The sequence below is a fragment of the Kryptolebias marmoratus genome, linkage group LG19 (genome assembly GCF_001649575.2).
Source record: "Kryptolebias marmoratus isolate JLee-2015 linkage group LG19, ASM164957v2, whole genome shotgun sequence".
Classification (NCBI taxonomy): Eukaryota; Metazoa; Chordata; class Actinopteri; order Cyprinodontiformes; family Rivulidae; genus Kryptolebias; species Kryptolebias marmoratus.
In genome coordinates, this window is record NC_051448.1 from 1,949,179 (window position 1) to 1,973,900 (window position 24,722).

The 24,722-nt window shown below is 38.1% G+C and overlaps 2 protein-coding genes and 1 pseudogene across 4 annotated transcripts; 1 reads left to right on the forward strand and 2 right to left on the reverse strand.

Moving 5' to 3' along the window:
- Positions 1-899: 899 nt before the first annotated feature.
- On the forward strand, positions 900-5,742 carry LOC119617967. Of its 2 annotated transcripts, none has more exons than XM_037981427.1 (7): positions 900-1,020; positions 1,286-1,594; positions 2,630-2,914; positions 3,151-3,264; positions 3,660-3,685; positions 4,124-4,195; positions 4,460-5,742. In XM_037981427.1, exons 1-7 carry the CDS (start codon positions 975-977, stop codon positions 4,568-4,570), a joined length of 963 nt encoding a protein of 320 aa, XP_037837355.1. In that variant the 5' UTR covers positions 900-974; the 3' UTR covers positions 4,571-5,742. The 2 variants fall into 2 exon arrangements, with proteins under 2 accessions (XP_037837355.1, XP_037837354.1); XM_037981426.1 differs by having other exon boundaries at positions 908-1,020; positions 1,283-1,594.
- Positions 5,743-8,020: 2,278 nt separating this feature from the next.
- Positions 8,021-12,822, reverse strand: LOC108242532 (cytochrome P450 2K1). Its single transcript, XM_017427407.3, has 9 exons — positions 12,592-12,822; positions 10,973-11,135; positions 10,743-10,892; positions 10,476-10,636; positions 10,152-10,334; positions 9,636-9,777; positions 9,351-9,535; positions 8,863-9,004; positions 8,021-8,789 (listed from the first exon to the last, which is right to left on the reverse strand). Exons 1-9 carry the CDS (start codon positions 12,796-12,798, stop codon positions 8,602-8,604), a joined length of 1,521 nt encoding a protein of 506 aa, XP_017282896.1. The 5' UTR covers positions 12,799-12,822; the 3' UTR covers positions 8,021-8,601.
- Positions 12,823-18,655: 5,833 nt separating this feature from the next.
- On the reverse strand, positions 18,656-24,597 carry LOC108242562 (annotated as a pseudogene). The gene is made up of 9 exons (XR_003039622.2): positions 24,113-24,597; positions 23,869-24,031; positions 23,632-23,781; positions 23,378-23,538; positions 23,087-23,266; positions 20,573-20,714; positions 20,305-20,489; positions 19,153-19,294; positions 18,656-19,080 (listed from the first exon to the last, which is right to left on the reverse strand). The product of XR_003039622.2 is annotated as a cytochrome P450 2K4-like (transcript).
- Between the last annotated feature and the right edge of the window lie 125 nt (positions 24,598-24,722).

Genomic DNA, 24,722 nt, shown 5'->3' on the forward strand with positions numbered 1-24,722 from the left:
AAAACTTGTAAAACAAATGAAAGCATCTATTTTTTTTAACAGTTATACAATTTAAAAGGTTTGATTGAACATTTAAGTCAGATTTCAGCTGGTGAAGGCTCTCAGGCATGCAGGGTTTGTTAATCCTAGTTAGATTTTAAACAAAAATACAAACTTTAAGTTTTTAAACTGTCTCGATCTGATGAGCCTCATGTTGCAACACAGGCACAGCAAACGAGCTGAAATAGTTTCTTTGTGTCGATCAAACCTCCAGATAACCGCTGAAGGAAAAGGCTGTTTGCGTTTAGCTTCAAGTGTCATCGTTGATTCATTTTAGAATACGTGTCATTTCTTTTTATAATAGGCTGCTGACACAAAGGAAATGACAACACTTTGTAAAAAAGACTCAACATGTTCATACCAGCTCTATTTTAGATGATACCAAGAAAATGCTTTCAAAGTGCAACACAAGGAATTGGATTATTTATTGTTCAGAAGTTTGTTTATGAATATAAAGAGTTGTTGTTTGCTGTCTTCAGATAAAACTTGCAAACATGACGACAACTTCAGGACAGGATGAGGAAGTGTTTTCATGTCAAATCAGAAAAGAAATAAAGCCTCAGAACGTTCAGTTGATCAGCTGACAGAAAAACACAAAATGGCCGCACTGGAGCTAAACCTCATCTTTTTGCCGTTTGTGTGATGCAGATGAAACTTTTTCTGCTGTTTGGACTAAAATGAAGACAGAGGAGGACACAGACTCAACACTTTAATTGAGCAACAACTAAAAGGAAGTAAAAGACATTTCTTGTTCATGCTGTCTGATTGGTGTAAATATATCATGATGTCAACTAAAATACAGGATGGATGGTGGGAGGTGCTGTGAAGTCATTTTTATCTAGAAATTCACCCACAAAGAGGAAATAACAGCAACTCTGACAGATCTGTAGAAGCAAACAGCCTCTCAGCGTCCAGTGGCTGGAGAATGACACAAAATGGCGACACTGGAATTAATTCTGATTCTTATGCTTCAGTTTGAAGGTAAAGATGTATTCTGCTTCCATTCTTCTGTGATATAAACTGTTATTAACTATATAGACCATTTAAAGGTGACTTTATTTACCTTTAATTTGTCTGAAATGTGCATTTAGCATCTATATGAGTGAACAAGTAAAACACATTTGTCAGTAATGTTTAAACAGATTCTAACTTATTTCTCTGTGGTTACAAAGTTTAAGGTCTGTTTCAGTTCTGTTTGAGGATGATGAGTAAAACTTTCCTCTGAATGTCTCCTTCTCTTCAGCAGGTATCAGTGGAGACATCCTCCGTTTGTACCACAGAGTTGGAGATCATGTTGTTCTGCCCTGTAACAGTCCTTCCTCTTCTTATTCATGTGCCATTGTTAAATGGATTTATGACAGAGATTCATACACACAAACAGAGGTTGAGAAAGGAGTAGTTAGTCAGAGTTCACCTCGAGCTGCCAGGCTGAGTTTGGACACAAAATGCTCTCTGATCATCACCAACATCACACCTGAGGATTATGGAGAATACGGCTGTCGTCCTGGGGAAGCCCATTCTGTGGAAGGCAGAGTGTATCTGGATATTTTGAACAGTGAGTATTTAAACTTGAATGAAATTTTAACACTGACATGTTTTTTTCTCCTTATAACTCCATAGAAAGTTGGTGTTGAGTTGTTTCAATCATTATTATAAGCATCCATGTTTTAGTGATCAGTGTTTTTAGAAAGTCTTTAACATGAGGGACTCTCAAGATATAAGAGAAGCATTTGTCAGTGTTTATAATTAACTATAAATGTGGTTCACTCAACTTTCATAGTTATTGTTGCTTTATTTCAAATCAAGTCAAACTAAGTGTGGCACTCAGAGGTCTTCTTGAGTATTCAATTAGTTTGGCTTGTTGCCAACAATGCCACCTGGGATTATCACCCAGGTATTAATGAAAGGACACAGGTCTGGTTTAGCAATCAGCAGCAGACAGGATTCAAGTCAATAATAATTTATTACCCAAAATAAAAACACCTGTACATAAACAACCAAAAAAAAGAAAATACACAAAATAACCCCAACTAGGCTTACCGGTGGGCACGACCAGGTCCTGGATGATATAGGCTCCAAAGCAAAAGAAAAATCAAAACCAACACCCGTGAAGTCACTCACTCTTCGAAATGCCCCACACGCCGGCCTCCTTCGACCGCTATGTAAGCGGTAATTCAGTCAGGGCAAAGCAGCAGCGTTAAGGTCGGTCGGGATTCCGATCAGGCCAAGTTCTCCTTACTTGCACCCAATCGAGACTCTCAAATGTCCGCACTTATTGGAGGAATCGCTCCACTCACGGCCAACAGTGGAGGTGAATACGCCCATACGTTCTGTACTTGGCACAAAGACGGCTCACCCCGGAAGCGCAGCGCGCGACGTGTCAACAGCAAAACAACAAGTGTCAGTCTGCAGATCACTTCGGCTTTTATACCGAGCGCCCTCTGGCGCAATTGGCTCACTCACAATCACCCTGCCAGCAGGTGCAGCCTCCACCTTCTTCCTGCCACATAAGACTAGAGAAGAAATAAGATGTTTAGTCAAAATCTCTTCTCAATATTTTCTAAACTGAGAAACTTGTTTTGTTTCTCAGTTTCTCCACCAGATTCTGGTCCAACAAAGGATGGAGATGTTACATTAAAGTGTTCTCTGATGAGACGCACAGGTTATCGTTGTCCAGAGAACAGCCTTCGCTGGGTGGATGAGACCGGAGCTGAGCTGCTCGATGAAGATGATGGGTATAAGTTTGAAGGACGATCAAACTGTGATTCCTCTCTGACTGTGAAGCATCAGAGAAGCCGAAACAGAAGATTCAGCTGCCAGTTTGTTGAGGAAAACTCTGTGAAGATAGAAGTTCACTACACATCTGTCAGTGAAGGTACAATGCATTTTAATTATTAGCTGAAAAGATGAAAAGCAGATTATCTGGGATTATTTACATTCTGTAAATCTCTTATGATCAATGTTTACTGAAGTGACCCCTTCAACCCTGAGGAGACCCTGACCCTAGCCCTGAGCCAAAAGGGCCTAACCCCCTAAGAAGCAACCATGTTTTAATCAGTTGTATGCTGTTTATGATCAATGTGTTGACAGTTTTGACTCTCCTGATTGCAGATCCAATCCATAACAACATCATCATCATCATCATCGCAGTGATCGGTGTCGTGCTGCTGGTCGTTGCTGCTGTTGTTCTCATCAAACGCAGGAGAAGAACCAGAAACACAGAAGGTCAGAGAACAACAACAACTACAGTATTTGTTTAAATCACATTTAATGAGAACTTAACTCAGGAGTTTGAAATTTTTTAAATTTGAGCTGTAGGAGCATGGTGGAGCTGTATGATGGCAGGAGATCATGACTCCTATCAATATAAACCTTGTTAATTGTTTTCTGGTAACTCAGCCAGCAGCTTTAATCTTCTTCCAAATAGCTGTGACTCGTTGCTGTTTTTGACACCTAACACAAGGAGCAGGAAGGCCTGTTTCCATGGTAACCTCAGTGTAACATGCTAATGGTATCTTTATACAGTTAACAGGAAGTTTAGTGTACATATTATTAATAAACAGAGAAATATGATATCAGTACTGTTGATCAGCTAAATGAAGTTTTACTTTTTGTTTCAGATGTTCAACATCCAAACCATCACTATGTAAGTATCATCAGATATATCTAATCATTTCTGATGTCCTGAAGGAACAGTATAATAATAATAGCACCAAGTTATCTCATAAAAAGTCAATTTTATTTTGCAACATTTGTCTTTCAGGATGTCTAAACTGACAGGAAATTATGCATTTGGTTCCTTTTCTCTTTATCAGTTAAAGAGGAAATATCACACTTAGTCTTAAATCAACAAGTGTTTATTGGTTAAGAATCTTTTCCATATGAAGCAGACCTGTAAGACTGTCTGTATCACTCTGTGAAATATAAAATCTGTGTTATTGAAGTAATTATCACACAATAAAAGATGCAAAATACAATCTGGTACCCCACAGTTACAGATATTTGTTTTTTTTTTTTGTTCACCAATGTTGAACTGCATTAATATACAATCTAATAAATCTGTTTTCTTTTTGTTTGTCCTCAGGATGAGATACAGTGTAATGTGACCTATGCCACTGTTGGTCCTTTCAGTTCAGAGGCGTCTCGTAACATAAAGGTAAGTGTCTCACTCAGCTGTGAATATTTCCTTTCAGTTTCATCTAAGCTCTGATAGAGTTCAAGACAACCTCCAAAAGTTAACTAGTTATTGGTGAACAGCCAAATGATTACATTCTGAAGGTTTCACTCTGTCTGCCCAGTGGTTCATGGCATATTTTACTAACAGTATGAGTATTATACTAACAGAGACACCTTTAAAACCATCATCGCTCTGTCGTCACCTTTCAACATGAATCTCATGAATCCTGTTTGTGTGATGCAGGTCAAAGAAAAGGAAGACTCGGTGACTTATTCTACTGTTAGGACTAATATGAAGACAGAGGCGGACATCAATCCCAGCAGTATCTACAGCTTACTCACCAAACCAAAATAAACCAGAGAAAATGAGACATCTCATCAAATCAACACAGTTAATAAACCTGTTTGCAGGAAGTGGACATTTGTGTATGTGCCAATGTATTATTAGATGTAGTCGCTTTTCACAACCAGCTGTCTGTAACTTGTGATGCACTTCCTTTGATTTGTATTTATTAGCACACATGGTAGAACTTACTAACTCAGCTGGACATATTTCTGTGCGTTGCTTGGATGGCAGCATATGTTGTTCCAAAACCTGTATGTACCTTTCAGCATTAATAGTGCCTTTTACAGATGTGCCAGTTACCCATGGCATGGGCCCTAATACACCCCCATACCATCAGAGAGGCTGGCTTTTTAACTTGCATTGATAACAATCCAGACAGTCCTTTTCTTCCTTGGCCCAGAGGACACGACGTCCATGATTTCTGAAAAACAATTTGAAATGTGCACTCGTCAGACCACAGGACACTTTTCCACTTTGCACCAGTCCAGCTCGGGCCCAGAGAAGCCGGCGGCATTTCTAGGTGTTGTTGATATACGGCTTTTTCTTTGCATGGTAGAGCTTTAACTTGCGTTTGTAGATGTAGCGATGAACTGTGTTCACTAACAAAAGTTTTCTGAAGTGTTCCTGAGCTCATGTGGTGATATCTGTTACAGAATGATGTTGGTTTTAAATGCAGTCCCGCCTGAAGGATCAAAGGTCACAGACATTTCATGTTGGCTTTGGGCCTTGCTGTTTACTTCAGAGATTTGTCCAGATTCTCTGAATCTTTTGATGATATTCCTCAACTTCCCCAGTCTTTTGTTGCCCCTGTGCCAGGTATCAAATTCCAAATGTGTGAATATTTGCAAAAATCCAATGAAGTTTATCCGTTTGAACATTAAATATCTTGTCTTTGTAATGTATTCAGTTGAATATAGATTGAAAAGGATTTGCAAATCATCACATTCTGTTTTTATTTTTGTTTTTCACAACACACCAATTTAATTGGAATTAGGGTTGTACATTAGAGATTTAAGCCTGTGAATTTAATCTGAAAAATGTTTTAATGTTGTTATTATGTGTGTTATAATGTGTTGCTGCAGTTTTTACCTCATTAGCAGAACTTCCTCAGCACCTGTTGTATCTTCTGGGAGTGGGGCAGGATCTCACTATTTTTGAGTTTATAAAAATAAATTTTTTAAAGTTAATAAAATGTACATTGTTTGAATTTCTGAAGTCATAGCACAATGGGCAATTATCAAAGAACATACATAAACATTTATTTTGAGAAAATCTTTCTAATATAAATCTTCTCCGTTTAATGTCTTTTATGTGCAAATGAAATTAAAAACTGCTAAATACAGCTAAATAACCACAGCTTCAATAAATCTGATGAATTAATCAATAACAGGGTAAATTTTAAAGAACTAAAATAATTCTTCATTTCTTTTTTCAGTTGTTGTCATGCTGACTGTTTGCTCCTCCAGGTTTTGAGTCATACTGATGTCATCAGTTCAGACTCAAACCTCCATCAGCTGCTTTGGTCCCATGTCTGCACTAAAACACTTCCTTCTTAGGTGTTGCAACAACTCTGCAGAAAGGAATTAGTGGGTTTGAAACCAAAAATAAAACTCTAGTTCAAAATTGCATTAAAATATGACGCAAGATCTTATGACCCAGACCTCCCTTAAAAAAAGAGATCTGTGATCTCAGTGGGACTTGCCTGATTAAAAAAGGTTAATAAACAAATAAATGACAAAGACAAAAATACCACTGCAAAGAAACACACAAAAACAAACCAAGTGGCAATCTAAACCAAACGTGTTATCCTTCAAACTACTTTCAGCTCTGTTCGTCTGTGAATGCTCAGAGGCAATAAATGTTTACTTCAGTAAAAAAAAGTCTGCACAACAGAGAATTTTAATTTTAAAATATGAGACACGAAACGTTTTGTTCTATATGTGTGAAAGAGACGCTGTGAAAGCTCTGACCATAAAGTTTTCACATCAGCTCATCAACTACATCTTTTTATAATGCTGCTGCTTTAACCACATTCTCACGAAACCTTTTTCCATTGGTTGTGAAAGTGACATCAGGGGTAAAACGAGGAGAAAACAGACCATTAAAGCCTCCTTTGTTTTTTTTTCCTGTTGATAAAGATCTAACACCTCAGTACTGCAGACGTTGATTGGTTTGCTGTTGATAAGTGTCAGTGTATTTATAAAATGCTGAAATGTTAAAGTGATTTTATCTTTAAATGGTCATAAAAAGTGCGACAGAAGCTGGTTTCCTGTGGTCACAGTGAGGAGACGTTAATCAGGAAGTTGATGCTGCTTTTGTCTTTCTGAGGCTCTGAATCAGACACACTGAGAACAGCAGGGAAGACAACAATGTTTGAATTCAACTCAGTAAAATTATCTCCAGTTCTGATGTGGTTGCTTCTATCTGTAGGTAAGAAAACATTTAATCTATAAAATATCATAAACTGTCATCTGTCCTGTATGATCAGAACTGAACAGTTTTGGGAGATGACATTTGGTTTAAAGAAGTTATTTATGGCCATTTAGTTCTTAAGGAATTTAAATATCACTTTATTTTGATGCATTCTGTTTATTTATAGATGTTTTAAGACTTTCATGTCATTTTAGCTTTTCTATTAAAATGCCAAATGATTGTATTTACATTAAAAGTGCATAACGGGGTCTCGTGTCTTCACTACAGACTGAGATGACATATAAAACAGAATATGTCTGTTAAAGACAGGAAATATGACAAGGCTTTGTGTTAGTTTCTGACACCAGGCTGCAGAAACAAAAGTTTTATTCAGTCATGTCAGAAATCTGATGTTTTTTTCTATTTTTATTAATTAAAAAAAAAAAAAATCTAATTTTTTCAGCAGCAGAAAGTAAAATAATTTCTGTTAGACTCTGTTCGAGTAGCTGTTATGGGATCTAAAGCCTAGATCTGATACAGCAGTCATTTTTTTGATTAAGGGGTACAGGGAAAGAATCTGGGTGAGACTTCAGAAATGGAGGACACTCAATACAATGTCCTTATAAGGGCTGTGTGTGTGTGTGTGTGTGTGTGTGTGTGTGTGCGTGCGTGCGTGCACTTGTTTTTGTATGTTTATCAGACCTTTCTTGGTAAAACCACCTACCTTGTCAGGAACCATAGTCCTTATGTGGACCAAACCTGGTTTTAGTATGGCAGAATGTCATTTTTGGTTTCCTACAGCTGACAAAATGTGGGACAACGTTACATCACTTCAAGTGGTGGGACAAGAGGCAAGCATTAACAAATGGTGAATATTCTAATGTAAGAGGAACACCTGGTAATCCTAGTTACAATAGAAAAAAAACAGGTTGACAGCAGCCTGCAAGTCAAGAAATGAAAACACTTGGGGGCATAGAACTTTAACATCTATAATTAGGTGTTTAATGAGAGGAAAGATGAGCAAACATTGCACACAGAAATACTGCCTGTGATTTGAATTTTATTTATTTATTTTTTCTGCAGGAAGCATCACACAGTAGGTTGGGTCTCAAAGTGTGCAAGATTACAGCAACCATTTATTGCAAATGAAACAACATTTATTATTTCCAGAATGAGTCAGGCTTAAAGATCATCATTTACAAAATATGTTTGGAATTGGTTAGACCTGTTAAATTCAAGCTTCACCATGTCTTCACATTTTATATGACTGATTTAAAGCAAATTACACAGCACCATTTTGGATTTTTGTCTATCAAAGAATGTCAAACATTTAACATTTGAAACTTAACTACCAAGAATCAGTTCACAAATTGATTCAAGAATATTATTGATAAACAAATGAAGAGTTTGATTTTTTTTATTAACAAGAAAAATCCATTGTGCATGTAATTCTGAACTTTCTTGACATAAACACTCATGTATTTGCTTTTATTACAGACAAAAACGTTGCCTACATGCCACTTTTTAGAAAAAAAAACACCCTAAAACTTGTAAATCCAAACTAAAACTAAAAGACATTTTCAGACTTCAGACTTCAGACTTTTTCATTAAACATCAGTAATCGTAAATCACTTTAGGCTTACAGCACACAGTTTATGAGGCTGAGGGCGGAGAGTTCCACCAGGTAGCGCCGTCAGATCCAGGTCCTCCTCTGAGACTCCAGGTGGAGGGGTGAAGCGAAAGTGTTGCAGGAAGGTGGTGAAGAATATGAAGAGCTCCATCTTGGCCAGACTTTCTCCAGGACATATTCTGCGACCTGTGAGGAACAGCTCTTCAGATAATGTCTGTAAATTTACAATTTATACGAAACAGTCATTAATCTCAGAAACCTGCAGAAAATGGCAAGAAGGCGTCACGCTTTGTGAAGTTTCCATCTTTGTCCAGGAAGTGAGCAGGATGAAAGTCGTATGGCTTCTCCCATTCGCTCTCATCATGCAGGACAGTCGTTAGGAGAGGAAACACTATGGTTCCCTAAAACCACAAATTTATAATACTTTTAACACAATTTCTAAAATTATCTACAATAATTACAGTTAAATTACAAATATTTATAAAATAGATTTAATCAAAATGAGGCATTTGGTTATACTTACCCAATACTAAGAAAGAAATCTGACTTCTAACTGGTATCCTCTACTAATTTTTTTATTTTTCCCAATTCCTAATTGTTCATTACATGCAAATTCAGATGAAAGCAACAAAGGTAGCTCATATAAGTAAGAAGCCTTTAAAACAAAAAAAAAGAACAACCCAAAAACAATTAACATCAGTAAAAGCCTTGAATTTTTTTTCACATGTTAAAAAAGTCAAGTCTGACCTTTTCAATAAAGTGACCCTGGAAGATGACATCTTTGCTAGTACTGTGAGCCAAAGCCAAGGGAACAATGTTGGCCAGTCTCTGTATCTCATGGATGACAGCGTTTGTGAAAGGCAGGTTCTGTTTGTCCTGGACCTGAACCTGACGACTTCCTACAACTGTGTTCAGCTCCTCCTGAACCTTGGCTGGACGATCAAGAGAAATATAAATGACAGAGACTCACACATGATAAAACAACATGATGCATTCTCTTGTTTTATGTTTATAAATAATCTGAATTCCCACCTTGTATTTTTGGATGTTTGGTCAAAAACAGAAGACCCCATCTTAATGTGGTTAATGTTGTTTCAGTTCCAGCAGCAAACAGATTTATGACTATAGCCAGCAGGTTCTCGTCGGTGTAGTTACTGGTGGAGATCTCAGATTCCTGCAGGTGAAGATCAGCTGTCACTCACACAAGTAAGATAGTAAACTTTGATGTAACATCACCGTATATGAAACTGGGTGCGTTCACATAAATATTTTGTGAGCATAAGTTATCTTGTCTGCTGATGTTTCTGTGTTGTGAACACATGATCCATCCATGTATCCATCTGTCCGTCATTCCTCTTCCTTTTATTAATGGTCGGGTCATAGAGGCAACAGGTCCAGAAAGCTCTCTGTGTGTTTTTTTAAACTATTTTTTAACCTTTGTTTTCCTAACATGGTTATAATGTGAGGCATGTCATTTTGTTAATTGAATTGCTTGACATTTGGCATTATTTATAAATAAAGTGTCAGACAGACAGACGGGTTTCTAACCTTTAGTTGTTGCTGACGGGCAATGAAGACATCTGCAACACCTCTGAACATCTGTGGATTGAGCGTTTCTCTTAAACGATTCAGTAGTGTTAAGTGATGTCTTTTGTTGTCTTCAAATGTAGTTTTCAATTTCTTCCTGGCAGAAAACAGCAATTTACCCAAACTTGGGAACAAGGTGTACAACTGTTAACCATAAAAACATAAAAAAACAAATCAAAACTGTCAGTCGTTCAAAAGAAAGTATTCTTTGTATTCTGTGTTGACACTATTTATAAATCTGTTAAATGTTTGCAGGTATTTTTATTTGAAGTAGCAATACAACACCTTTATTGCAGGTGTGCCTAAAAGATTAAGGCTTTCGCCTGTTTTGTTTATAACCGTTTGAAACTCTGGATCCCCATATTCAAATCTGTTGCCATAAACCATGGAGCAGATTATATTACAGACAGCAAAGTTCATCAGTTGGGCCATATCAAATGCTTCACCTGCAATAAAAAACAGAAAATCATCCATTAATAATTTCAGGCAATGAAAATTTTCTGAAAAAAAACTCTTTCTTGCTATTTATTTATACATTTCCATGACTGTTACCTTTGAACTTCTTAAATTCTTTGATGAGTTTATGAAATTCCTCAATGATTTTGTCCTCACACGCTTTCTTTCCCATCCCAAAGTCTTTCAGGTTTGTCAAAGCAAAGCGCCGCATTTCTTTCCACGAGTCCCCATTTACCCACGCAATTCCTGTTTGAAACAGGTAACTGAAATATGCATTCAGTCTAGGAACTGTGTTGAGTTACAGGAAAATATAAAAATTTCATTACCATGATCCAGGTTTGTATCTTTTGCCACTATAGGCACGTCCCTGTCTCCAAACTCTTCAGCGTAGTTAACAAAAGCCTCTTTCACGGTCTGGTATCCGGCCAGGATCACTACTTTCCGTTGTCCCAGGTAGATGGCGAACACAGATCCATATTTCTTGGAAAACTAAAACATACAGTGACAAATAAAGAATAAAAATGATTACATTTATGACCTTGTCTGAATTAAATCAGTGTGATTGAATGTTACACGTTTTTTACCCTGTATGTTAATTTAGTGAATGCAAAGCAAAAATGCAGAAATTGTTTAAACTATCTGCATCAAATTTAATTTAAAATAAAAATATAGTTACAACTCAGTAGTTCTGGTCATGTTTATTCACAGTTGTGTTGTGTGGCCATAAATGTGTCTTACGAGCATAAAAGTTTTCAAATACAACATAAATCTCAAGAATCTTTTTTAAATATAAAGCAATTTTCAATAATTTAATTGCATTGTTTTATTCTAAAAGTAGAATTAAATACACCAAAACTGAAGAGTTCATCGCACTGTGTAAATATGTTTTACCTTCACTGAAGAGGTTATGTATTCAGTAGTGTCTGTCTGTTTGTTTGTCTGTCTGTCTGTGTTTGTACAAGATTATTCAAAAAGTTAGCAATAAATTTCCAGGAAATCTTCAGGAAAATTTCAGAAAACGTCAACCATGGTTCAAGAAACACTTGATTAAAGTTTAGTGGTGATCTGGTTAAAAGTTCAAAGTAAAAGACTGGATCCACCTGTCCTTTGCTGCTCTTGGATGCTGTAGATGGCGGCCCTTCTACTGTTCACAACACTTTTTTAACTGTGCATCTCCAGATGGCATACTTGCACATATACACAAACAAAACACGAACACACACACAGACTTTTACGCACTGATTCACAAACAGTCCTGATGGTTGAAGGTCATACAAACAGGCTGCTATTACAACAATGTGGCCTGTCTACTGTGATGCTGGATTCAGATTTAGTCTTGATTCATTAAAGTAAATCATGCAATTAGGATTTCATCTTGACATATCCTTTCTGTAGAGCAAATCTGTCCTGGCACACGTAGGCAGCCATCTTTTCTATATAGTATGCCTGAAATGCCATGACAGGACAAAAACAAAGTTCAAGGTCAAAGTCAGAGATAACTCTGCAGCTGGATAACAGGAATGTCAAACTGCACAGCTGGATACCTCATGGGTCAAAGATGCCTGTTGATGTCAAGGCTCATGGGGTCAAAGGTCAAGGTCACAGGTAACCCCTTTGTTAAAAACTTGTCTCTGCTCCTAAATGTGACCCTTTTGTTCCCTCTACTAAGGAAGTTCTGTTTTTGGTTGTGTCCGTCGGGTTTTTTGTCTGTCTCTTAGCAAAGATCAGGTAAAAAAATTAATGAACAGATTTGGATGAAATTTTCAGAAAATGTTGGGGTTGTCACAGAAAACAACGGATTAATATTGGTGATTATATCCAGATCACACTATTTTTTAATCATGCTGTGCCTGGAGTGCTTCTAGTTTAAAGTGAGACAAAACAAACACATTTATCCTGAGTAAAAACATTTTTTATATCAAGCAAAGAACTGCTTCTGTCTCACCTCCACAAATGTTCTGTCAAGTCTCTTAAAATCCAGCTGCAGCAGGTTGCCGAGAAGGGGAAGTGGTTTGGGTCCGGGTGGTCCATGCCTGTATGTCTTTGAGCTGAAAATAAAGGAAAAGCAGACGTAGATGAGCAACAGAAAGGCCACATCCCCTAAAAATGAGGTTGGACTGAAGGACCGGAGAAAAGCCTTTAAAATCCCCATGACGCCAAAACCATCTGTCTATCAGATGGCTCAGTCAGGATGAATTTATGGCAAATCTGAGAGGGTGTCACCTTAAACAAAGTCCAGGAGGCGGCTGTAATTATGTTTACATTCAAGTTAAAACCTCATTATCTGTGTTGTTGCACAATTTATGACCTGAACACTGGAAACAACCAGTGTTTATAGGTATAATGTACTTATGGTTTATATATGCATAGAAACAAATTTCTATTCCATTCTAATATATTGTATTTAAACTTTATTATACTATATTGAATTGTGTTACATTATTCTGACATGTTCTCACTTTTACAGATAAACAAGTAGTAAAAGTACATCATTGTGTCAGCAGGTACTTTTGATTGCAAAGATGTTTATATCTTTCCCATTCTGAACAAGGTGAATAATAATTCAGTTTAAACAGTTTAAAGAAGACACCAAGTTAAAGGTTTTATCTCCTACTTTACTTGTAATGTTTTATTTAAGTATATTGATTCTTTGAGGACTGTCTGTTCTCAGCAGAAAGGCTTGCTTGGTTTGACTTCCAGCACATCTGTCCTGTTCGTTTGCTGTTCGAGAACACCTTATCTTGGAACAGGGTTTGTTTGAGTTTTCGAAGTTCACATTATTTATTTCCCCATCCGATCAAGTATAAAGTTTATGATTGAACAGATACACACATGCAAACTCGCTCTCCTGTACAGACACACACATATCTCCCCCATGTTTTGGTTCTGTAAACTCCATTGGAACCACAGCCATTGACTGTTGATGTTCTCATAAACATTCACAACAATGTTTCAATCTAGAACTTTTCTTACAGCTCTTGCAGGCCTATATAAAAGTTTTTTTAGGCTTTTCCACAGTTACCAAATCTGCTTATCATAAGCGACTTTGAGCTTGTTTTTCCTGTAAATGTACTTGAAAATTCTGATAGCTGAAGGTTGTGTTCTTTTGAGTTTGTTTAGAAAGCATACTGGCTTATTTAAGATTACTGCTGTTTGTGTGTCTCTGTTTAGTAAATGATGAGTTTGACCGGCTCCACCCTGCCTCTGATTGGCTCAAACTTGTTGCCTTCCTTGACTGGGTTAATTAGGTTCCTAGGTCATCCTGGGGAAACAATATTGTGCAAATATTGCACAGTTTTACAGACCAAGAGACAAATTATGTAAAATAATCTAGTGATGATGAAGAAGAGGGAATATATTCCAATCTGAGATGAAACATTGACAACAGCTAGAAGCACAATCTACACCCACCAGAGGAAAGGACAGGAAAAACAGGCACAGTGTCCGTGCTCCTTTAAATGTCAAAACAAGCAGTGAGCTGTGAATGTAATGCATTCATTTGCACAGCACATGCAAATTATCCACATGTACTGTCCAACGTGTATCTGGCACAGATAAAACACAGCATTTGACAGATTGTGCCCATTTCATTTTTGCCGCTTTTGTTAATAATACAGTCATTCTAACAAGATTAAGTAAAGTCCTCTGGACGGATTCTTCTTTGTTGAAAATGTTTTGTCATTTATCCAAAAGACTTGTTCAGTTTGAGTCTTATAAGCACCCAAAAGGAGGACCATCAGCCTAACGACCGATTGTTAGGGCCTTGGTGGCTGCTTGCTATTCACAGAGGGCTGAGTGGTAGCAATAAAGGCTCCAGCATATTCCATAAGAAGTCAAGAAGTCAGTTTGCAGTCACATGGTTGCGAGACGTTTGTTTTTGCAGTTCTTTATAGTCCACGAGACACTTGGCTCAGAACTCCCAGGAAGCTCCTCTCTCCATCTACAGATTTAAACGGGGTTCTTCCCGCCTGCTTCTCAACTCTCCTGTCCTGGTGCAAAATTTTGCTTCCCTTACCCCGACCAGACGTGTTTATTGAACCAGCTGAGACAGCCATGAAGAGTCCCCTGAGTCACTGCAGTCTTTTTAGGTCCAGAAGTTTTGCTGGAACAGTTGTAAAGACGGCTGTATTTTCTAACAGCCTCCAGCTGCTTCTCAGCAGAGAAGTAGAACCAAAATGACTCCATTAAAGTTTGCCGGCTTTTCTGCATGAACACGCCCACAACAGCTTCTGACAAATCACACAATACTTGGTACAAACCCCTGTGAGAAAAAGTTCGGCCAGAGCCTTGTTTCGCGAAGTGGCAGACGAAACTGCAACGCACACAAAAATGATGTGATTTTTGTCACACAACCACGTGACTTAGAGTCAGCTTTGTGGTTTCTCATGGAGTATGCAAAGGCCTTCACAGCATTGTAAGAGGATGACAGTTGGACACGGAGACCACCGTCCCTGTTTTACAACAAACGAGTTCTCTTCACAAAGACGGCTTCCTTTACTCCTCTCACGAACCAACATTGCACATTTTCTCCCTGAAAGATTAACCGCTGGCCTGCAGATGAGAGCAAACTGCAGAGTACTGACCTGATGATGTTGCTCTAATATGCTGGGTCATCCACCATGGCTTGGTGGTGTCCCTGAGAAGGACATCACGGCTCTCTTTTCTACCTCCTCCATGTACAGGTTTGCAATAATTGGAGATAATGGGGTCCACATGGCACACCCATGTTTCTGCCTATAATATTCCCCTTCATCAAATTTCAATCAATCAAATTTTATTTGTATAGCACATTTCAGCAGCAAGGCATTTCAAGGTGCTTTACATAATTAAAAAACAAAATAAAAACAGCATGTGACAATGAATAAACAGTAAGAAAGAGACAAACATCAAAACCCCGCACTCTAACCCTAATTTAGCCATAAGCAACTCTAAACAGGTGGGTTTTAAGTTGAGATTTAAAGGCACCCAGTGTTTCAGCTGTTTTACAGTTCATATGTGAAGTAGGTTGACTGCAGGCACAGTTTGCTTTGTGGAAAGTGGGGTCTTGCTGCTAAGAGTGGTGTCTGATTTTAACCTTTAACAGTCCACCTCCACTGCTTCATCAACAGGAACGCAGGTAAAGATTAATGTGACGTCAAAAGTGACCATTGTTTCGTCTGTCTCCACGATGACATCCCTCATCTTATCCACAAAGTTCATGGTGCTCTGGATGTGATATTCTGAGCTGCTGACTAAAAGACGCCAGACATTTGGAAACATTGTTAGTTAATGAATCATGCTAACAGTTAGTCTTAACAGTACATCTTGTTTGTGAATTTTGGGTAAACCTTACAGACTAGGTACAGAAAACAGTCAATAGCCTTGTCCTGAACCCGTCCAGAGGACTTGACTCAACCTTGTCAGATTTATTTACCTGGATTCTTGAGCATGCATCCGGTCAAATACAGTCATTATAATGTTGCTACACAAAACGAGAACCCAAAACATGTCCTCCTGTGCCTATTTTGTAAACGTAAGATGATTTTAAAACAGCACAACATGTTTCATCTGTACATTTGTGTCAACATAATCCATAAATTAAATTAAAAACAAGTTTGAGCTCAGATAAGAGGACAAAAAAACCAAATAGCAGATTTAAATTTGGAAACTGGATAACATCCAGTGAGCATCGATCCATCGTGGTGTCTTATCTCCAGCAGTCATTGGGCGAGAGGCGGGGGACACCCTGGACAGGTCAGAGGTCACAGTGGTAAACAAGGAATGAGACAACTGGGAAGTCAGACAGGTTTCATCTGTCTGTGTTTACATTTTCTTCTTAAATCCATCAATGCTCCTTTACGTTTAACACTTTGTAAAATGTTGAGCTTTTCATGCAGTGTGATCGTTGTTTTGTCCTTTTTAATGATGTTTTAATTATTCTTCTGTACAGCATTTTGGTTCTGTGTGGCTGTTTAAAGTGCTTTCAAAATAAAGACCCATCATTCCTCAGAGGAATGTATGTCGCCCGCCGTCTCTCATCCCAGCGTTTTTTAGACTAACAGGATCTTATGTTGAGAAATGACAGAGTTTTGCTCAGACTTAATCTCATCTTGTGTAATCTGTCAGCACTTGGAACTTGTGTTGTGACTGTCAGCTACTACCACCAAATCTTAGCTAATTATCTGTAAAATTCACCGAGGTCTAAATATTTTGTGTAGGCTGATGTTGATTACCGTGGCTATCTTGACTTGACTGAAAAGTTAATGAGTTGTAAATGTACGGCCAATAAATACTTTTTAAAAGTTACATTGAAATCCATCTAGTGGTTCATGAGATATTTTGCTAACAGACAGCCTGTTAGCAAAATATCCAATAGTAAATACTTTAAGACTTTCGAGGCTTTAATTTCGTGTGTTTATCTGGTGCCACCTGGTGTACAAAACTTTTCACACAGTTTGTTGATGTGCAAACCTTTAGGTTTACAGTTTTGAGGTGTGTGTAAAACGGGAAAAAGGTTGTTCAAAAGTTGCCTTTCAATGTTTTCTACTGTATATAAAATATACAAAATGTGAAAAATATGTCAGTTATTATTAATATTAATTTTTAACATAGGTTATAGACTGTTGTGATCAGCCGTTTAGTCAGAAAAGAATCGTTAAGGCAGCTTATGGGAAATGTTTTAACATCAGGGAAACTCAAAGTGCTTTACATAAACACTTAAAAACACTGCGACAAAATGCTAAAGAACAATAAAAGCATTTAGAAAGATCAAAATTTAAAGTTGCAGCAAGCTTTGATTAGAAACTGAAATAAAAGATAAAGGAATATAAAATACTTGTTTTATTTAATCAAAGCAGCCAACAGGATGATCTTCTGCCTCGTTTTAAAGTTTGTTTCAGATATTTGATGCATAAAAGCTGAAGGTACCAGGAAGGCCTACATACTGGTATTTATATTGCTACTTTTTCAATAATTTGTGTATATTTAAAATAAACTAATGTGACTGTTTCTGTGTATTTGTCTTAGTTATAAGTCTTTAATGGGTAAGGCTCCACCCCCGTAGAGGATCTTATTAAAAATAAAAAAGTTTACACAGCACTGGGTCGACGTCCGGGGGGATCTGTGAGGTTCAGTTCAGAAAGTCTTCGTTTTCACAGAATGTTCTGTGAATTCAAAGATGGAGGAGCTGGAACACATCACCTGTCAACAGGAGCGAGAGCGCCACCTGTCCGTCCGTTAAAATTAGGTTTCTCTGATTATATATGTAGTTTTTAATGTATTATATTAATATGTGAAATTTTACGAATGTATGTATTTTGTGTTATTTGTTTAATTGGACTATGGATGGAAATCAGCCTTTTGCTAAATCCGTTCGACATCATTGTACGTTCATTAATATGCACTGTCCCGTAAAAATAAAATCAATCTTTCAACTGAAAAGTTGGAACTCTTTTTTTATAGGTTTGGTGGAATATAAAGTGTTCCTGTTATGGGAAAAATTCTTTAAGTTTAATTAGACAAAAGTAGTAATTATGAGCTACTGTTTTGCTCCTTTTAGCTTTAACAACTCAGGTTCAGCTTCTCCAGGTAAGTCAATCAGCTGCAGGATTCATAAATGCAAATTTGTTTATTTCTTATTGTTGTTCAAAAAAGTAAAAACATAAACTTATGCAAAACAGATCTGAGATCTGAGATATTCTCCATCATAAATTTGGAACTCATAAATTTTGTGGTTTCTTGTTTAAACATAAACAAAGAAAAACAAAGAAAAGTTAACATTTTAATTCAAATAAATAAACCAGAATTGCTCATTTCACCAGTTTATTGCTCATCCCAAAAAGTCTTTATACTCTGAGTTTAACATTTTGATGAGTTGAGCCTATTTGTGCTGTAGTTGCAATAAATATTATGGTTTAAAAAGTCAGACCGCCCATCACAACACAGACTTTCTGCACGTCTGCTTTCACTGACGACTGAATCTTGTTCTGGTTGTGGAATGTTGAGACCCAAAATACAGGTGGACGAATGGGAACTCGACAAAAACAAAAAGATTTATTAAAGACAAAAAGAAAAATGCTGACATGGCAGCAAAAGCCTACAGAACACAGAGGAACCTAAACAGGGCAACGAGACAAACGGGACTAACGAGGGAAATGAGAAACAGCTGGACTGATAGAAAACAAGGAACAGGTGAGGAAGGGTGTGGACCTGAACATAAACACAAGATGCTCACTACTAAACCACAGATCCTGACAAATCTCTCTTTTTCACATACAGGAAACAGCACAAAGCTTATGAGGCACAGGGGTGAGAGAGAGGCCCGTCCGTGGAGTCAGATCCAGGTCCTCCTCCAAAACTCCAGGTGCAGGAGTGAATCTGAAGTGCTGCAGGAGGGTGGTGAAGAAGATAAAGAGCTCCATCCTGGCCAGACTCTCTCCAAGACACATCCTGTGACCTGCAGGACAGAAAGAAGAAACTGTACATCGTGTTATCTGTAGCGTCAGGCTTCATGGCTCAGCTCACACACCTGCAGAAAATGGCATGAAGGCATCTCGCTTGGCGAACTTTCCATCTTTGTCCAGGAAGTGAGGAGGGTAAAAGGTATCAGGTTTCTCCCACTCATTTGCATCACGAAGGACGGACATCAGAAGAGGATAAACTGTGGTTCCCTGTAGAATTTACAGCACAACGCTGCGCTTTAGGAAAGGTGGAAGCCAGACGTTTTTGAACACGTCAAAAATTACACTTTATTTTCAGTTATGACTCTCAAAATAACTCTATTTTGAAGCTTCACCACTCCTGAAAAAATGCATCTTGTTGTACTTTATCCCTGATTGGACACTTGGGTTCCCATAGGAGCTCTCTCTCTGTGCTTTATTGACAGCTCTTTTTCTCCTGTTTAGTTAGAACCATTAATATCAAACGTTTAAAAACTGATGGGGGAAAAATAAATGTTTGTGGTTGGAAGTTTTCAGAAATATATGATTCCAAATCTTGTCATTATAAAAACAACAACAACAAAGAAAGATGTCATTTGTTTAGGCTGATATTATGAAGCTGGTCCGTGGTGTTTCTGATGTTTTAGTGGGTTTATCTGATGCGCTTTTAATGACGCACCGTGATGTTCCCTGGGAGTTTTTGGCTTCAGGTCGACTTCAGGTCCTGATTCTTCTGTTTCTCAACCAGTCTGTTGTTCGCCTGGTCTGACCTTTGAGTGAACCTAACCAGAAATCCACTGCTTGGAAGAAAGCCAGCTGCCTTCACTTTTGTGAATAATTGTTCTTTATGTGTGATTATTGACTTGAAACCATTTGAACATTACCTTGTGCCATTTTCTAAAACTACTGGTGGGAACCTTGCTTTCTTTAATACAACACCAGATGTTTTTCTTCTTTGGTATTTTGTTAACCTACAACCTGAATCCTCCACACCAGGAAACTGCTCAAATTTTTGCTTTTGCAGAGGTAGTTCTCACTTGAAAGTGATCAATTAATCATGCGTGGTTGATTAAACGTTCTCTGGAAGCTTCTGTAGTTTAATCAGTTTTTGTTCAAATAAAAACATGCCATCTGTTGTTCAGGAAAGGTTGTATGAATATAAGATATTCTTTATCTGATTTTACTTTGACTTTCCTTGCATCACCACTATGGAGATTTTTGAGTGTTTGCTTTGGTCTAACCTTCCTAATGAGATGACCATGGAATGTGATGTCTCGGCTAGTTTTGTGAGGAAGTGACTCGGGAAGGATGTTGGCCATTCTTTGCGTCTCGTGGATCACAGCATTCGTGTAGGGCAAGTTCATCCTGTCTGCAGCTTGCACCTGACGATCTCCCACAGCTCTTTTCAGCTCCTCTCGAACCTTGCCTTTGAAATTAAGCAGGAGAGATAACACTCCAAGAAAGCAACCGGTTGGCGTCTTCAGTATGTAAACGAGTCAGGATGTTTACCCTGTATGTCTGGAAACTTGGCCATAAACAGGAGTCCCCATCTCAGCGTGGATGATGTTGTCTCAGAACCAGCAGCAAACAGATTCGCAACGGTCATAACAAGGTTATCATCACTGAACTCATTATCGCTAATCCCTGATTCCTGCACAGAAATGTGTACAGAAGTGTTATTCAGACAAAAAAATGCAAATAAATTTGTTTTACACCCTCTTGTTAAAAACAGAAGTAACTGAAATAACTTGAAACTTACAAAAGTAATAAAAAATTACTGAAAATCAGTCAGTGAAAACTGGACATTGCTTTTGAATTGTGGTTCAACAGAATTATTTTAGAAAACTAATGTGTGTCCGGTCATCAGCATCACAGGTGTCTTCAGTCCTGTAATCAGTCGGTCTGCCTGTTTAAAGGGGGACAGGTAGTCACAGGGCTGTTTGGTATCGTGGTGTGTACCACACTGAACATGGAGGACAGAAAGACACGCCTCCACCTGAAAGACAATGACTGAGCAGCAGGTTGAAGCAGCTGGATGTCCCTGAGACCACAGAAGGTTCAGGTCCACAGGACGGGAGACAACCTCCCTGGATGTGTCCACAAGAGGACAACTGATGACAATTTAAGCAGACAAAGAATGCAAATAATAACCAAAGAGCCCAGAACAACTTTCAAAGAGATCAGAGGTGAACTCCTAGCCTGTTTGAGTCAAAATGGACTTAATGGAAGACAGCTAAAAGGACAGATAACACAAAACTGGACTCTTCATTGTGAGGGGAGTGAGTTTAATCTGCATGTAGATCTGGTTTGCATAACAGATCTCTTCACACAGTTTGAAAGCTTGGAACTCCACACACTCCAGTTTTTTTTTAATTGAGAAGGTTTCCCATACGGGAAGCAAAACGTCTTCAACTGCAGGATAAAAGTCCAGTTGATTTGTTTGTTTTTATTTTTTGGACTGAGAGTCTACACCAGCATGATCTGAGGATAAATCCTCCATTCAAAACCATGCAAGAGTAACGGCCATCATCCTGTTTTAGTTTGAGTGTTTCGCCTTACATTTGAAGACTGAAATAGTTTGGTCAACCCTCCTATCGTCCTTGGGGTCAATTTGACCCCATTCAATGTTTATCATTCAAAAAATAGTAGTTGACTCTTTTTCTTTTGCTTCATATTTCATGACTTTTCATAATTTGATGGGGACAACTGATAAAACAAAATTTTCATGATGATATTTTTTCAATGTGCTGAATACATATTGCACGCATTGGTTGTCCTCAGGGGTCAATTTGACCCCAAGCTGTTTTAGCTGGTAAAACTTGTCTGTCAGTGTGTGTGACTTAACATGACCACATCTGCAGGTGCAGCTGATACATTTGAGTTGTTTGAGTTGAGTTTTATTTATTTTGATACTTCCTGCACCATGGTCATGAATGTGTGTGTGTGGTATTACCGCAAGGACATTGGTAGTTCATGCAAAATCACCCATCCATCCATTTTCTTTGCACAGAACATGCAAACTCCACCCAGAAAGACCCCACGCCAAGAAGCGATCCTACAACCTTCTTGCGTGGAGGCAACAGCTCTAACCACTACTCCACTGTGCCACCCTCATGCAAAATCAGGGAGGAACAAATATAAAAGCTTGTATCTCAGTCCTCTATCCAAATCATTCCTCATTGTGCTCTGAGTATACTGCAATCTGCATGCTCTCTCTTTGAAAATGTCTTCTGGGAAAAGTTTACTGTCCAAGATGTTTTGGAACAGCTCTTGGACTTAGAGGAGATTGTCTCTGAGACAGAGGACTGTGTTCAGGAGGACCCTGATATTGAGGAATTCTCATCTGATGAGAATGAGAGTGTTGACCCTCCTGTTGTCTCTCAACCACCTGCAGACATGATCTCTTTCAAAAATGGAAAGATAACATGGTCCCTGTCTCCACGGAAACAGCAGGGTAGACGTAGCGCGAGTAATATAATCAAAATGGTTCCAGGACCCACCAGATATGCAGTCAGCCATGCTGATGACATCAAGTCATCATTCGAGCTCTTCGTGAGAAGTAAATTTGAGACGATTTGTATGAAAAATTCAAGCTAAATTAATTCTAATTAAAGGTTTGGTCTGATGGTGGCGCTAGAGTACAGGTCAACTCACTGATTTTCAAAAAGTGCCTGTCACAAAAACGTGGTCAACAACATTCTGTAAATTATTTTCACAAGATAAATATCCCTGGGGTCAGATTGACCCCAAGGACCAAATTTGTTATTATATTTGAGGACGATAGTTTGGTTAAACATTTGAAGACACTGCAGGAGAAAAAAAGTTAATTTATCTTCCTATTAAATGTTTCCAAAACCTCCGTTTGAAGCTGGAACTGTTTAACTGCAGTTGAGTGTCAGCTGGGTGTCGTTTGCTGCGGGTTATTAATTCAGCCGTGTTTTTTTTTCTTCTTTTTAAGCCCAAGTTGGATAAAATGTTTAAAGTTCATGAACTAAACCCATAATTTTAGTAAAAAATACAAACCTCCAGTTTTTTCTTGTGAACCAGAAAAGCATCCACAAACCCTCTGCACATTTGTGGATTGAGAGTCTGTTTCAGATGCCTAATGAGGGCAAAGTTTTGTTTCCTGTTAGCAGCAGCCACGTTGTGTGATTCTTTCCGGTTGGCTATCCACTTAAAAAGAAATGGATATAGATTGTAAACCTGTAAAAAAAATGTATATTTTCAATATGTTGGTAGAGGAAAAAAAACATAGAACACAAGAATTTAACGTGGTAATATAAATGTAGTATTTCTTTTGTTAGACATTTATACCTGCACTGAGGGGGAGCCTAAAAGTGTGCCGCTTCTATTTATTCGATCGACCATAGATGTAAACTCCAGATCTTCATATTCAAATCTGCTTCCATAGATCATGGAGGCGATGATGTTAGAGACTGCGTAGTTTAAGGACTGGTTTGTGTCGAAAGCTTCTCCTGAATCAAAGAAAACAAACAGAAATAAAAGGTCTATTCAGTTTTAAAATAAATGCTTTAGCAGTCTACTGTAGTGGAAATGGTTAATTTTACCTTTGAAGTTTTTCAAAACTTCAACGAGATGCTGACATTCCTCGATGATTTTGTCCTCACATGCCTTCCTGCCCATTCCAAAGTCTTTTAAGTTGGTCAGTGAAAAGCGACGCATTTCTCTCCATGTGTTGCCATTGGTCCATAACACTCCTTAGATGAAGAATGAAGGATTTATGCAACTGAATGAATTTGAGTTTCTGAAAATGCCAGAAAGATTAAGACCAGTTCTCTCCTCACCATGTCCTTGGTTGAGTTCATCCACAATTTGCAACGGACCTCTAACTCCAAACGCTTCATCGTGGTTAACAAGTGCCTCCTTCACTGTCCTGTATCCTGCCAGGACCACAACTTTTTGGGGTCCAAAGTGCACAGTGAAGACTGATCCATACTTTTTGGAGAACTAACAACAAAATAATTTTTGTGACTTTGTGTACAAATGAACCAAAGAAACAAATCTGCTGTAAAAAACTAAATTTCTCACCTCTATTAGTGTTTCGTGGGGTTTCTTCAGGTCAAGTTGCAGCAGGTTTCCTAATAAAGGCAGCGGTGTGGGTCCTGGTGGCTCCTTCCTGGACTCTTTGGAACTCATAAACAATGAAGAGATCCAGTAAATCAGCAGGAAGACTACAAGACCCCCAAACAAAAACAAGAATTGAGGGCCTGCAGCAAAATATCAAAAACTGCCATGATTTTCAAGCAGTGCTGAAAGTTAAAGACGTCCGTTGAAATTTTAAAGAGTGGTGGGAAGGGCCATCAGTAAAAAAACAAAATAAAAACAGTAAATTATTGAAAGTTAGTCTTTGTATTACAGGAGGTCTCAATCTGAGGTTCAATCTGTTTCCACTGAAACTGTTAATCTTTAGGATGAAGCATTCCAGTCCGACCTTTGCTTCTGTTCATGTTTGTTCATCTGAACATTTACTCAACGTGCACACGTGTGCATATGCTCACAGCTTTTCACGTGCTTCACATTTCGGGTTCCTTACAAACCTAAACATCATGAAACGAGGCCGTTACAACACGATTCTGAACACAAACAGATTTTATACATAACTTTAAAAAGCAGCTGGAATCAACATTAATTTATCGAG